This window comes from Poecilia formosa, unplaced genomic scaffold (genome assembly GCF_000485575.1).
Source record: "Poecilia formosa unplaced genomic scaffold, Poecilia_formosa-5.1.2 Scaffold204, whole genome shotgun sequence".
In the NCBI taxonomy this organism is placed as follows: Eukaryota; Metazoa; Chordata; class Actinopteri; order Cyprinodontiformes; family Poeciliidae; genus Poecilia; species Poecilia formosa.
The window spans coordinates 576,046-592,113 of NW_006800143.1; the positions used below are offsets into that span (position 1 = coordinate 576,046).

Genomic DNA, 16,068 nt, shown 5'->3' on the forward strand with positions numbered 1-16,068 from the left:
TTATTAGAAAAGCGATGTACATACGGTGTAGCTTTATATAAATTGTGTAGAATATAACAAAAATACGGTTAAGTAATACTTGACAACTGAGCATTTTCACGATTATATAAAATTTTATATAAAACAATCAGAAATACCTAACTATACTGTCAAATAAAACCACTTATGGTTTGGCAGATTAGGAGGAAATTAAGTTATTTGCGGATAGTAAACGGCAGCAGTATTGAAGATGTGGCAACACGTGGCTACAAAATGACAGTGAAAATATGCAAATTCACTCGGATGTGAAACGTCAGATGTACTTTGCGAAATTTATGGATGGATAAATATTTTGTTAAGCGTTAATTTCGACAGCTTTGCCCTTTTTATGTAGAGGCTGCGAAAATATTACATAATTTGTTGTACTCGCACAGGAAATAAATCCAATATGTTTTTGGGGGTTTTTTTACGCACTCGTGTGTCTAAAATTTGGACCTACACTCTTTCATTTGCCACGCAATCTTCAATTACGCACAAATCCCTCCATTTGCGCACAACTTGAACGCCCCTCCTCATAGGGTCCAACAATGACATCACATTTGCAATTCCCACGTAGAGTCCAGCCAGCCAGTGCGCTCCAGCTGAGCTCCACTACACCTCGCTGTTTCCAGATGCAAGGCGCAGAAACTTAAAGAAGCAGCTGAATGTGTGGATGACGAATTGTGACTTTCTGCGTGGGACTTTTGGCTTCAGAACTTGCTATTATGACACAATAATTTGTGAAGTGGGGTTCTTTTTTCCCCCTCAAGTTATCTAATCTGGGCCCCTTTTTAAAAAAAAAAACATTACTGTTAGAACTTTTATTGTAGCATCTATTGGATTGGACACATGGACTATTTTATCCTCATCCTGGGACAATGACTAACTGCTCTTGGAGTTATCTTTATGAAGGGAATTAGGCTGTTTCAGAAAGATAACATTGTACAGTTCTCAAGAGCAATGGAATTTTGTTTGCATATTCGACTTCTTACTGCTTTTGTCTTATGCTTTAAGGTAAGATAACAACTTCAAGCTTTCAGCTCATTTTCTGCATGTCAGACTTTATTAAACAGCAGATTCATCTTTTGCAGGTCTGTGCTCAGGTGGTGCCAAATGAGAATCATGCAGGTAGTGGCAAGTTTTCCATACGGACATTGTGCTGCGCTTTTGTTTGCTATCAGATCAACATATCAAATGACCACATCCTGGTTGGAATATATACAATAACTTGAGGAAACAATGTGCTCCAGTGTCTGTTTCTATGGAGGGATGTTATTTGTTTATGTCTCGTTAATCAGAATGGTCTGCCACATAAACAGCTTTTGCAGCTGTTTTGATTCATCATCATCAATCTCTTTATCCCACCGACGTCTGAAACTGGACGCTGGCGTAATAATAAACTCTGAGCAGTGTCCTTTAGGGACGCTTGTTTACCTGTGATCTTCTTGTCCAGGCCTGCAGGTGTTGGCCACGGCTTCACATTATTGGCCTCTTGATGTGGTGGACGGGATACATGAGCTGCTGGACCAGATTGGAAGCAGTCCGCGTTATGTCAGCGGCAGCAAAATAAGTACGAGCATACATGGCCGCCGTGTTTGCATCCGGGTCCTTCCTAGAAAGCCCTTTTTTGTTCACTGTTCGCACTCCTGCCACGGTTATCCTGCCTGTTCAATCACATTCAGTGTCTTGCAGAAAGTATTCACGCCCCTTAAGCTTTGCCACATTCTGTCACTTTGCAATCAGAAGTTTCGTTCCCTGAGATTTGATGTGATAGGCCGCCAAAAAGTTGCGTATGATTATTGTTTTTAGTTACTTTATAGAAATAAAACTGTGAACATTTGTATTCAGTCCGTAGCACCCTGCGGTTATTGCGATAGGTCTTTCGGGGTGTGTCTGTATGAACTTTACACACCTGTTATCTGAAATGTTTGCCTTTTATTTTCTTGCGCAAAATTGCTCAAGGTCAGTCAAGTCGATGGATATCATCTTAAAGAGAAAATGTGAACTTTTATTACAGACTACTCATTGGATTTAGATCAGACCTTTGACTTAACCACTCGAATAAGAAAAGTATACTTTTATCTGAAATATTGTATTGTATATCTAAGACTATGTGTAGATTTGTACGGATAGCTACTTAGTCTCAAATTTTCTGCAACCTCCAAAAGATTTACTTCTAGTATCATCCTTATGTAGTCATATTTAATAAAGCTGGGCAGTATTGAGAAGTTAATTTATTTTAATAACTCCATTCACTAAGTGAAACACATTATATTGATTAGCTACACAGTGACTGATGCTTTCAGTTAAGCACGGTGATTTTCTCCTTGCACCTAATGAAAACACAATATTTAAGTTTAGAGTATTGCTTCAGACCAATAAAAACATTGAGGTCTACAGATGTCATGTGACCAAATTTGAGAAGCCTAAAGGGTGTGAATACGTTTCCAAGCCACTCCATGACTTTAGTTGTACTGAGTTGTACTGAGTGAAACGCCATAAATGTTTAAGAGGGATCGGGTATGGATGCGAGCATGTTGTGTGGCATCACTCTGTGTTTACCTTCACCAGCATCACTCTGTTTCATATCTGTGCAGCACGTCCCTCCCGTTGTTCTCCTGTCACTGTTCTCCGGGTGGAAATTACGGTTTTTGTCTTCTTGTCTTTTTTGTCCAGCTGTCAGAATCCACAACCACACTGTGCTCCCTTCTTCCCATAACTCTTCCTATGTGTATACCAATGACTCTGCCTACACTAACATTTCCGCAATAGTAGGTGAGAATCCATCACTTTCCGCTCACACGGTCATTTGTGCATCACACACTGCAGCAAATCATTGCACACCTTTTGGTTCTTTGCTTGTTTGTCCTTGCAGCACAAGAGCGTAGCTTAACTGTATGATATAAATCCTGTAGCTTTGTCAATTGGTGTTGGTAGGAAGTCACTCATATTGGTTTAAAATTAAAAGTACACAGAAAAACATAGAAAACCATAATATATACATCAAACTCTTTACTTATCTCACAATTTTAAATCATGAAGCAAATGTGTTTCTGTAATTTATGTTTTGCTACAGACATTGTTGAAGGAGTACACAATAAGGGTATCTTTCTGGACTGTGATAACAGCGGCCTCTTTCTTTACTTTGGAAACTACCAGAACTCCTGCGTCAGTGATCTGAACCTCTGTGCTCTGGATGGTAGGTGCAGCGCATTTCATACGTTATGCTTTCAGTTCTGTCTGGAGGAATGGGCCAAAATTCTAGCAAACCTTAGTGAGAAGCGTATGAAAGGATGCCCAAAACATTTTCAAGTAAGACAATTTTACCGTGATGGTGGAAAAGCATGCTTAAAAACATTGTCTCTAATAGTTTTAGCAAATAATAACAATTTTGGTAATCCAAAAAGAACCAAAACTGAATAAGTTTGGTCTTCTTGTTAAAAAGTATATATATACATATATAAAAAAGTAAGTGTGTCTTTTTGAGCTGAATATAGCTCTCTGTGTTATACACCATTGTAGGTTTTTGGAAAAATCTTTAATCTATTAAAACAATCTTTTTCTAGGTGTGACCTTCTCCTTTTTTTGGAAAAACCAAAAGCCAGATTCCAACTTTGCTGTGGCGTCTGGTGCAAAAGTCATCTCCAACAGCTTCACAGTCTTTGCAGACTCTCACAAGGGATGCGTGGAGCTTTACACGCAAGACGACAAACACAGATGGAGAGCAGAGATTCCCATTTCAGGTACAGCAAAAACAAATTTATAACATAATACTACTTGAGAAAACGATTCGTACACATCCATGTGAATTGTGTTCAATTTGATCAAATCTTTCACTACACAGATTTATTGTTCTCCTGGTTTTAACTGACACCATATGCTCTCACTGTTGACTTGGCAAGTCTGTTTGCCGTAGCAAAAAAAAAAGTGCATCTTATTCAATATGCAGCCATTTCATGTGTAAAGTGAAATAATGCCTGCCTCATGTGTAAAAATGCAAAATAACTTGACATGTTAGCAAAAATTTTAATTTGGCATAGAGAATTGTTCAACCAGATTATTTTGCCAATATAGTAGTCAAGATTGACTAAATCCTAACAACATAAGTTTGATTAGAATTCATCTGAAAGTGTTGGGTCAGTCATACTCATTGAAAGCTCCAAGGCTTTATGGAAATGATTTTTATGGGTTATATTAAGAGTAAACATACAGCATAAACTTGGTGTTAGTTAATATTGCCCTAAGACTTTTGCCTGAGATCATTTTTGAGTTGGAGCAGAAACATAGCTGAGCTTTTTACCTCCCTTACGTCAAAACCTTTATCCAGGCAACTAGAATTAACTCTGATTTTATGGCTGTGAGGAACTCCTGGCATTTTCCATCCGTGCTAACTCGATGGTAATAGGAGGGTTAGACCTGCGAAGTGTTGTCAATCAACAGAACATCTTAGCTGCGGTAACCAGGGAGAAAGGTTTACATGCGATCTTGTTAGGACAGATTTAAAAACTGTAATTCTATCGCAGTAACATTTTGTGCCTTAACCATAAATGTTTTTGCTCTGGCTGCTCAACGTTTCGTGAAGAGGCAAACTCAATCTGGGCTTGAATTTGCTGTTCCAGAAGATCAAAAGCTGCCTGATTCTCACAGAGTGTCATGCCAGATCTGTAGCACAGAATGTCCTAATCTGTCAGCTGTCCCTCCTCCACTTCACAAGTGTGAGGAAAACATTAAAAGGGTGATTTAATGAACCCCCGGGCGGCATGTGAGCAACTTTCTTAATTAAAATTGAAAATGGAGCGGTATACTCGGAGGGAATTCTGAATGAGTTGAGAAGTGGTGGAAGTCTTGGCACATATGGTTTATATTGTAAGCAAAAAAGAAATGCATTGTGGTCTCCAGGCAGATGTGTTTTCACACAGTGAATGTATTGTCCTGTGGGACCTTCTTGTTGTTCATTTACTTCCTTGCACTTTGTAATAGCAAATGTTTTGGGAAACACTAAGACACATATGTTGATGAACTGCGTAAACGATTTCAATCGCAGATGTTTCATCGACAAGAAAAACATGTCAACTGAGCTCAGTAAGGAGAGTGTACTAATATTTTCGCCTAAGCATTTTGCCAAAAAAAAAAAAAAAAAAATCCAGTCTATTATGAAAATGTTCAGTTTTTAATGTTCAGCTTTAGCTCTGAGCCTATTAAAATGGACGCCACACAGAGAAAAGGACTGCTGATAACTTTTTGAAAGTAACCACGGTAATGGTTTTTGACGAAATCAAGTTTTGTAAAGATGGATGGAGAACCTGTGACCAGCAGCTGACATCACATAGACCAGCCTTTTTGTAATAAGTATCACCTGAGTAAATCTTGGTTTTTAAGCAACAGCATCTTTATAAAATGACTTTGTAAGATAAAAGGACAAAAGCGCTTTTTCAGATCGTTGTGCTATGATATACATTTTTGAAGGGTGAAGTTGTTTCATGCATTATATTTTAACCTAAGGGCAAAAATTTACAAAAATCAAGTTTGAGAAATGATTAGAACGGTTCCCAAAACTCTGGAAAGTCTGAGGTTTTTCCACTTCTAAATCTAATTTAGAAGTGGAAATCTTTTCTGATACTTTGAATCTGAATTAATTAGTCGCACATTGCTGTAAGACTTCCTTTAAACCCCTGACTTCAGAAATTAGCTGTTCTGTGTTGAAAATTAGATCAACATTTTCCCAAAAAAGTATTTGTATCTATGAGAGCATTCACTGAATGCTGTTTAATTGTAATTTTTCAGTAAATATATATATATATTTTTTCCCTTTTCAGGCCCATATTGGACACACGTTCTGTTCACCTGGACCAAGAAGGACGGTCTAAAGGTTTTCATCAATGGGACTCTGTGTGGCAGTGATCCCTCCGGCTCTACCTCAGAGAGCTCTGCAGACTTCGGTTCTGACGTTTTCCTCAAAACCGAGAACAACAGGGCGCATCGTCATTATGTAACGCGGGCTTTCGATGAATTTGCCATCTGGAAAAGGGCCCTTTCTCCCCGTCAGATCAAACTCTATTACAGAGCAGCTGTAGGTAGGACAATGTGCTCTCTTGGAAAGTATTTCCTGTCTTTCTAGCACATGCAGTCTTTGTCTATTAAATTGTTTCCTCCCTTTTGACTCTGAGCAAACAGGGGTTAACGTTAAATTACCTTCTGTCTTTGTGCCGAATCTCGTCAGTGACGGAAAACAACAACAATATAAACTGTGCACAAACACACGCCCCTCGACTCGCACACAATTTTAAGTCCGCAGCTGAAATAGTTCTGCCTTTTAAGTATCTAACAAAGTGTAGAGGCATGTTGAGTCGCAGAAGGCAGATCGTTTTAATTTAATGTGACAAGCTACAACATGCAAGGAGCTAACCTCCACACTCCTGAATGTTTCTGTTCTGTTTACCTCCTCCGGTCAGCCGAGGGCCATAAATGGAGATGGAGGCGATTTTTAAAAATAACAACTTTCTATCGAGTGTTAATCTAAATTAGAAAATCCTAGCGCCGCCTTAGAAATTCTCAGCGCAATACGATATGCGCGTTAAGCTGAATCTAATTCATTTGTGTTTCACATTAATTCCTCAGGGTGATTGGTAGCTGCACATGCGAAGTGTTACTGCCGTGCTGTGATGCACGAAGCATTTCAAAAATGCTCTGAGCTTTCTCCTCTTCTCTGATAATATTTCCATAAGTGATATAATTCACAGGTCATTTCTGGACACCGAATAGCCTGGCTGCTCTTGCTAACAATATCTATCTTTAGCTCTTAGTGACTCGCCTACTTTTTCTTTCAATCAAAGAAGAGCAGAAATGATTCAGACTCACATCCCTAAAGCGCACCCAAACATGGTCATCTTATAGTAGCTTGTAAGAGCTGGCTTCATTAAACAAGTGTAAAGACTTTTAAAGAAATTATCTAAATCCTGTGCAGTCTGTGTAGTGGCAACATGTGTGTTTTGATCATTCATGTCTAATAGAGGTTGCAAATCTCTGGATCTGGCGTTTGTTCTTTTATGACTGCCGAGTGGAATCAAAATGTAAGCTTTATGCTGACAAAATCCAGAACTACAGCCAGATCTGGCTGTGCTCCCAAAGCACCAAAAAGAACAAAATATCAAAAGAAAAAAGGAACAAATACAAAAAAAGACAACCAGATATGCAGGTCAACAGTCTGGTGAGTATTCTGTACTTCAAAAGAGGCTTTTTCTTTTTCTTTTTAGGTCAGGATGAGGTTTCTGCTACAACGCATGGAAATGCTTTGGATGTCTCCACTACTGCAGCAACAAGTGTAAGTGTCTTGGAAGTGTTTCTACCCCTTTCCCAATTCTTACCCCAATTAATACCAACACATTGCCACACTGAAAAATTCTACATTTAATTCAAGTGAGGAAAAAGGCTATGTTAATAATTATTAGTGCTCACAAAACCACAGTGACAGAGTTATTGGTACTCCTGCTGTCAGTACTTTACCTTATTTTTCCAGTGCGATGACGCTTAGTCGTTTAACAACATTTGACTCTTCCTCTTTGAACAGTCTTTACATCATCCAGATTCCTGGTGCTGCGCTTTTCCTTAATTGAGCCCAGGTTTTCTATATGTCAGGGCAGTGGGAGGTCCAGAAGGTAGATTTTGTGCTTGGTGAACCATTTCTGTACTGATTTGGCCCATGTATTTTGGAGCATTGTTCTATTAATAGTACCTATGACCATTTTTTCACGTTTACTAGTTGAATCCAGCAGTTCTTTATTTAAAACATCCTTGAAAGCAGTTTAGGGTGGTTTGTGATCTAATCAGGTTTTCATGGCATTTGGAGGGGAAAGTCCTCCACTATTCTTGAGCAAGTTGTCGTCTTGCACATATTCATCTTACTTGGTTTGGTTATTGCCGGAAAGCTCAGTGTACATTTTATCTGAACAAAGCACGCTGTGAGTTGAGGTCCCAGTGGAGTTTGCGTTTGTGATCGTAGTACAGATAAGGCTTTTCCTGCAATCACTCCCAAGCAGCCGGTTGGCTTGTACAAGAACCTTTGGTGACCCCCCAAGATGACACACTTTGTTGCAGGTCTCTAAAGCTTTGGAGGGTTATTTACCCCCATTGTCATCCTGCTTACTGTGCATGGTGGCAAGGTAAATACGTGTCCAGCCTTGAAGCTTAGGGGCCTGTGTGTTAAGGTATGTTTAAACTCCATGGAAACAAAAAATGATCCGTTGCTAATTAAACATACAATCCAAGATAGTCAGGAAATTTGTGTTTGGTTGAGTCATTTGTTTTAACAAGGCTTTTTACAGATGAAATCCGATCCGATAAAAAAGCCAGTTCATTTGCCTTCAAAAGGAGCCGCAGTTGTAAGAAAGATGCGTTTGTGAGTTGAGCACCAACGATAAGATTGGTTCAGCCCTACCAATGCTGAACAGCCTATTCTGCTACACACGTGTTTGTTGGATTGGAAGATTGACTGATTGACTGATTTCACTAACTTGACAAACAGGGGGCATCAGTAGGAGAACAACAAGCTGGCACCTCCTCCTCATGCTTACCACCATTTGGTCAGACACTGCTGTGGGACACTGCCCATTCTTTAGCTGGCATTTGTTGCAAGTCAGTCAGACAAAACGCTTCTGCTGATCACTTTGACACAAATAGAACGGGAAAGCTTCTCTGGGTCGACATCTTGAATAACAAAGTTTGCCTCTGGTTGCATGATCTAAGCTTTGGCCGAGAGGATTTGACACATTTTTCATTTTAGAATTTATTTTATGTTTCCACACATCTGTACCAAATGCCAGTAAATTCGCCTGACAACTTTTTTATGTTGTTTATTTCTGCTGTTGGCCAAGTATTTAGATCAATTGCAAGTACAAATCATAGAGGCATTATTAAATGTCTTTTTAGGTATCTTTTTTTCAATGTTTAATATCACTGTCCTTTTCAGGGCCAGCAGCAATTATAAAATTTGACAAATTATGACCTCTAATCAAACCAAAGCGGCTCTGAATGACCTCCAGCTGGTGGAAAATATTTATTTTGGTCCAACAACCACATTGCCTTGCATTAGACTATGAGCAGATTGTGAAAAATCACTCTTTAGTCATCGGTTGTCATCATCAGTTTGAAACAACCAAAAATTGCAAAAATACAGTAAAGCCTTAATACAGCTTAACATCAACATTTTCTGAGTTTTAAAAGGAAATGCAGCAGCTACAAAGAAAAGGTATGGGTGGGGGGAAGGGAATCACCAAAATAAACACCAAAGTCGTCACAAGAGTGGGAAATGGGGGTCTTTTGCTTCAAAATGCACAAACAATTCATTACTCACTGAGGCACTGTTTTCGTTTTGTCAACAGATAAAAAGAAAGATATTGAGAACACATGTGAAGAATCCTGTTTATGACAGGTTCGGGGGTAGAAAACGTACTCAGAAACTCAAAACAGGGCAAAAATGGCTGCGTCTAGTCACATGAGAGTAGCTTCTTGTAACGCACTGTATAGAGAAACGGCGATACATTTACTCAGAGTATTCCCCTGAAATCAATCACTTCACGTTCTGTGTATGTTGGAACTCCGTGTTCATTCATAAACTTCCCTCCAAATGATTTTTGCGCCGTCTCCCCAGAGAGCTTTTGAAACGAGCCCTCCTGTGATCAGCGGTCACCAGGAGGTGGTCCAGAGCTCCCAGGGGCCGAGCACCAAGCCCGTGCTGGACTTCCTCAGTGCGCTGCCCAACAGGACAATTCCTCACTACGCTGCCGACAACCTCACACAGGTCCTGGGACACAGCACGGAAGAAAAAACTTATCACTACGCTTTCAAAACAAGATCACACAGTGGCCACCCATGTGCAGATGACGATGTCCTCTCTCTTCTCTTCCAGGCTTTTCTCAAAAGTGTGGAAGAAGTTCTGACTTCTCCAGGATTGCCAGAGGTAAAATAAGGCCACTCCGTTGTTGTGTAAGGTCCAAACACGACAAAATGTAGCAGAAGCAATCTGACCGCTGCTTGGAGCTGAGACACGAAAGCGGGCCATTGACTCAGAGTTTTTAATGTTGCATATTTTTGGCATGAGAGGCACTCGAAACTCTTGACAGTAAAAGACATTAAGACTGCTTTCGCTTAAACAGAGTGCCTTAAAGGAGGTTATTTCACAGAAACAAAAACAAAGGTGTCACTAACACATTTAAAGGACATACGACGGTTCCTTTGATCAACAATTATCCTGGTCAAATCTCACTGCTCTGATATTCGAGAAATTCAAGTGAGAATCTGTGGAAAGATATTAGCAAACCACATCGGCTGTGCTAAAGTTACTTAGATTAGTCTCTACACTCAGAAAAAAGAATAATTGGTCCAATTTAAATAAATCGCTTCAGTTTGTGACAAGTAATTCAATTAAGTCCATCCAGACTAGTTTATCATGTTTATTAAACTTTCAAGTTGACCCAATTTAATAAATAAACTTAATTGAACTAATTGTAATCACTTGAAGCAATTTATTGAAGTTGGAGCTATATTCCCTTTTTTTTCTTAATGTAAATATGCAAAGCTGACATATATACTAAAAACTTGCAGCAGGTGGGAACCCAGTTTTTATTTGTTGGAAATTTTCAGAATCATGTACCATTTTCCTTTAACTTCATATTTATCAAATGCTATCACTTTCTGATAAAGTTACTTAGATTAGTCTCTACACTCAGAAAAGAGAATACCGATTGCCTCTTAAATTAATTATTTGCATGTTAGACTCAAACAAGATTGCCTTCCTGTACAGCTGACATGTCTTTAATGTGAACTACAAAATACAAATTCAACCTAATTTATAGAAGAAACGCACATAAATCTGATAAACTGAAGCAACACATTGAAAGGCAGCAAAATGTGACCTTTTCCTGTGATAATCATTGGTCAGCAGGCCGACCCGGTGGTCAGCAGCTTGATTGAGACAGTGGACATCGTGATGGGACACATGGTGACCAAGCTGGAGTTCAGCTCTGGCTCTCCCTTTTCCCTGGGAGGAACGTCTTTGGTTGCAGGTCAGAAAGATGTCGGCTCTCCCTCTGCTGTATGGACCAACTTTCACTCCCCAAACCTTTCTCTTCACAAATCACATTGGTTTTATTTGTTTGCTCCTGGGTTTATTATTCTTTTCTCTTTTTTTTTCCCTAAACTCTGATCCCTGCATCTCCCCCGCAGATTACTCCCTGATGAAGCTGCCACAGAACTTCAATCTGCCACATTACCGCTTTCCCACACAGGGGAAGAATTACATCTCAGTGCCTGGGGAGGCATTTGCAATACACAGTAAGTGTAAATAATTCAACATGCTCATGTTTTAATGTCATTTTTATTTTTTTCAATTGGCAGGGTAGACTCTACCATTTGAAACGGACCACTAAACATCAAATGTGCAATCCAGAAATATCAATCTAGGAAGTTCTTGTTACAATAAGCTGAGATGTAAGACTACTAGCTGCATGCGGTCTAAGAAGGGATTGGGGCGAAAGCTTTTGTTAGGATTCATAATGCCCTGCAGAAACCCACCTATGATTTTACTGTAGGTAGTTACCCTTTCATTTAAAACAGAACAAATAAAAGTTGTTCCTCTTTTTTTTTTTTTCCACTTCACTTCGTCATTAAAAAAAGAACGGGCCCTGCAGTGGACTGAGGGAGAGGAGTAATTACACTGGGCATTAAAACGTTGTTTGTTCGACTTTGCATTCAGGTCATATTCCCCCGGCTCCATCTGTGTTCCTCCATGCCGTGTTCTGGCACGCAAACACAAAAAATAAACAGCTTAAATAATTCATTTACAAACTTGTATTGAAGAGGAATGAGCGTTATGGCCTGACACACGAGAGCCGGGGCCAAATTAAGTCATAGGCCTGAATACCTGGCAGCGTAAAATGCTCAAAGGGCAACTTTTATATCCTAATAGAGCACGGAGAATGCAATGCATTGGAGTTGTCCAGACGGTGTTTTCTTTGTTCATTCTTTGCTTTTGGAGAACCGAACAAGGAAACCGACCAAGACGTGGTCCTCTGTGAAACTTGCTGGGAGGCATTCGGTTGGAATAATATTCCTATGAACTTTTCACGCACATTTGCTTGACACACTCGAGCCCTTGTTGTCATTCTCAGCGGGCTTCAACCTTTGAACAGAGGAACAGGGTCATTAGGAATTTCCTCCGATTTCACTTTTTATCTCGTCGCATGGAGGTGGGAACGAGCTGAAGGAAAGGTCAGGGGAGGGGCACCGGACCTCCTGGTCTGCCACTGAAGTTGTGAAAATATTTCATAAGTATTCACCGAAACCATGTGGCGTTCTCCCTTTCACCCTTGTGAGACTATACTCCTCTCCCATTAGCCGGCTGGTGCCGGCGTGCGGTGGCATTGTGCCGTTAATTAACTTCCCTTCTTTGTGAGCATTTTAGCGTTCCGGTCGTACATTCCCATTCCTCCTCTCACTCCGCCTCCGTGTGTCCACTTCTTGTCTTCAGCTCAGACCACCATTGTTGGCCTCTTCTACCACAACATGCACAAGTACTACAAAGAAATCAGCCCGGTCAAGACGAGGTAAGAGGAAGGGGTGACCTTTTGTGCTCCAGTTTGCGGGAATTGTTTTTCTAAGTTCAAGCCGTTTGAAAGAAAACTGAACCAAGCCCCTCTCTTTGTGCTAACCGTGTGGGAAATCGTGTCCAAGGGCCTCAAACTTCCTGAACCTCAGAGCAGCTGAAGCCTGGAGCCAGGAGCTTATCTGTGCTTTCTGCCTATCTCTCATCTCACCACTCAGCTTCCACTGACTGATACACCCTGCTATTAACACGCCATATCGGAACCCACCACCCACGCACCCACCCACCCACTCACTCACCCACCCACTCACTCAGTCATTGTCACATCACTGGATCATCTCGAGACATGTACTGTTGCAGTTATAACCCACATGGTGAACATAAACACAGCAATCTGGCGACTTTAGTCTTCAGCAAAACCAACGTGACAGTGACTTGCAGAAGTATTTATAAGCCACTAACGTTTTGAGATTTTGGGGGCAGATTTACTGTTGTCAGTTTGATCGTTTTAATTGTGAAGCGGAAGAAAGCACACACGATTACCTTTTTTTTTTTTTTTTTTTTTTTTAAACAAACCTCTTTGCAAAATCTTGTACCCAACTAACTTAAGAAAAAGGTTGGAGTCTTGCACGCACATCACCATGAACATACCACCTCCGTGGCGGCATTACGGTATCAGGATGTTTTTTCTTCAGCAGTACCGTTGGTCAGAGTTGTTTGGGACAAAGGGGGAAGAAGTTGAGGTTATAGAAGACTTTGCAGAGACTCACCTTCCAGCAGGAGAGCGACCCGGAGCGTACAGCCGGAGCTGTGCCAGAATGGCTAAGATTGGTGCACATGAAAAATTACCGTGTGGCCAAAGTATAAGTCAAAGTATAAGTATAAGTCAAAGTATAGACCCAAACTGTGGTAATACTTAAAAATGTATGCTCTCCATTCAGGTCAACTGAGTTTGATCTATTTTGGCAGGAAGATTGGGCAAAACCTTCAGTCTCTAGCTACGCAAGCTGCTGTGCAAATACTGATAGAGCTAATGGACGTTATACAGTTTTCGGATTTTTAATAGTAAAATTTTTTAAAATCATGTATATATTTTTCATAACACTTAACTAGTTATAGTCAAACCCCCCAAAATATCAATAAAATACAAATGATTTATAGCTGTAAAAAAATGTAAAAAAAAATAAATAAAAGTCTAAAGTCTCACCAGATAGCTGCAAATTTCCAGATGTTTGTGACATCTGGGACTTTTATGTGGATGAAAATATTCCCTTCTATCTTGATGCGTGTATGATCATAATGTCACATATCAGATGATGCTGGAAAAACTGGTGGCTGTCAGTTTAATTCATTAAAAAGACCGATGGCCAAAATCCCATCTCAGTGCTACTGCTCTGTTTCTCCGGCCTTGTGTGTGACACTCATGTGTCAGTAAGCAATTTTTAGTATGCTAGTTTAAAATGGAAAATGCTCTTCAGTGTTGAGCTATCAATCTTGAAATGTATCCTTATTTCTACTGGATTGTTTTGGTTTTTTTTGTTCTTCTTCTCCAGGATTACCAAAGCAACTGACTACAAGGATCACAAGATCCAGATAGCAAGCTGCCTGATTTCTCTGAAAGTGGAGCCTTTACCGCCACTGTTGGTCAACCATTCTGGAGCGCCGCTCATCAAAATTGTCCTCACCCACGTTCTGGTAAGAATAACCCAGTTAAGTTCCCAGACTCTTCTTGTTCGACTCCCACTCAGTCACACTTTCTCCAAACGAGCAACGCTGTCGGTCAAGAGACACACCTTATCAGACGCTTCATAGTTTGCTTATTGCAACAGCGGTTGGATGCTCTCACATGAAATCTATCAGCTCTATTTCTGGCGCTCTCTTATGTAAGAAGATGAGTGTCCACAACTGGATGAGGCTCATGGAAGCAGGACCCTATTTTGGTTTTTCTCAGCCTGCTTGAATTTATTTATTTTTTTCCCCCTCGCAGCGCATGTGGCGTCCAGAAAGCAAACTGATTATAGATATTTTCAATTGCAAGCTTGGGGCGCTTTGAAGCAACAATGCCTCTCTTTTATGAATAACATTTTTTTCAGGTCCTTTGCAAAGGAAGTCATGCCATTTTAGCATAGCAAATGTTATTGAAACACATAATTTCTATATTTTTTTTAAAAAAAAGTGTGTTGTATTAACATTGTTTCCCGTGGTGGCGTGCTGTTTTTTTTTTTTTTTTTGGTTTTAGAAATTTTCAGGCCATGCTTTTTGCCCTAATGATGTGCACTCATTTTTTTTTTTTTTTTTTTGGTTTTAGAAATTTTCAGGCCATGCTTTTTGCCCTAATGATGTGCACTCATAAGCGTAGGCCAGTCAAACGATGATACTGATAAAGAAGTTATCAAACCCAGTTGGGCAAAGCCCTCACCGTTGTGATGTTGTAACTCATTTAAAAGTCCCACAAGAATTACTCAGTTTCTATTGAAGTACATTACCAATACCCTCCTTCCTCTCTCATAAAAGCGGGAAAGAAGCTCATGCTGTGTCATAAAACCGTACTAATGTTGCTTTGTTAGCCTTCCCCCTTGCCCCCCTCTTGGTGAAATAAATATTGATGCTGTAATTATTTGGCCTGGCTCCTGTTCCAGTGATTCCTCTGTTTGTTTTAGCAGACACCACAGGGGTGTGAGCGACGCTCACCAGTTCAGCTGTCATTCCAGTTAAGGCGTTTCCATTTTCGTTGGACTACCTCTGTTGTGGATATAAATCTGCTTTGTTGAATTTCTCTCGCGCTGATTGAAATGTTCGGTGCCAGCTCATTCCGGCCTGATCTTATAGCTGAGATCACTCGTCCAAGTGGAGACGTTCTAGAGGTTCTGTCGTGATTACGCGTGCAACCCTTGTGGCCAGGATTATGTCCAAAAAAATGAGCTAGTATGCTATAACTGGTTTGCTGCTCATAGCTGTGGTCAGACTTGGTCAAAGAGAGACTATTTTTGGAGCTTTTATGTTTTCTGGCTGCTACAGGATGCTTATCACCTTCCTCGCTTGGAGGCTGGGAGGAATCTTAGACAGTACAGTCACACCAGTTTCCAAGGAAGGTTTGAATGTTTGACTCATCCAGCAAAAAATTTAAATACATAATTTTTCAGTCTGTTCTTTTGATATTTTTACAGACACGGTCATTACGGCTTTGTCTACTTGGATCTTTTTTTCAGGTTTTCTGGGCAGAAAACGTCAAAGAAACCGACAACACTGAGTGGTTTTTATAGCCGTTTACATGAAGACCTGCAACAGTGATAATAGATACTCTTATAGGAATATTGGGAAAATCTAAGAAACTAATTTGGAACATCTTCTGCTGTGAAGTATTTAAAATACTTATACTTTACTATTATGACCGATATACTTACATCAAATCAATCGATTACCCTAAAGGATTTGGTATGTTTTCCTGATAG

General features: G+C 40.0%; 1 protein-coding gene across 4 annotated transcripts in view; it reads left to right on the forward strand.

The window, feature by feature from the left end:
- Window positions 1–516: 516 nt before the first annotated feature.
- Window positions 517–16,068, forward strand: part of adgrd1 (adhesion G protein-coupled receptor D1) — a 34,426-nt gene continuing 18,874 nt past the window's right edge. The window contains exons 1-14 of one of the 4 annotated variants that reach the window (XM_007567113.2): window positions 517–1,032; window positions 1,110–1,149; window positions 1,472–1,588; window positions 2,695–2,793; window positions 3,095–3,217; window positions 3,585–3,761; window positions 5,835–6,092; window positions 7,272–7,339; window positions 9,665–9,814; window positions 9,923–9,973; window positions 10,955–11,078; window positions 11,239–11,346; window positions 12,542–12,617; window positions 14,170–14,311. In XM_007567113.2, coding sequence (XP_007567175.1) covers window positions 925–1,032; window positions 1,110–1,149; window positions 1,472–1,588; window positions 2,695–2,793; window positions 3,095–3,217; window positions 3,585–3,761; window positions 5,835–6,092; window positions 7,272–7,339; window positions 9,665–9,814; window positions 9,923–9,973; window positions 10,955–11,078; window positions 11,239–11,346; window positions 12,542–12,617; window positions 14,170–14,311 — 1,641 coding nt within the window. In that variant the 5' untranslated portion in view covers window positions 517–924. The remainder of the gene's footprint in view (window positions 1,033–1,109; window positions 1,150–1,471; window positions 1,589–2,694; window positions 2,794–3,094; window positions 3,218–3,584; window positions 3,762–5,834; window positions 6,093–7,271; window positions 7,340–9,664; window positions 9,815–9,922; window positions 9,974–10,954; window positions 11,079–11,238; window positions 11,347–12,541; window positions 12,618–14,169; window positions 14,312–16,068) is intronic. The other 3 variants (XM_016679206.1, XM_007567114.2, XM_007567115.2) reach the window with 3 other exon arrangements.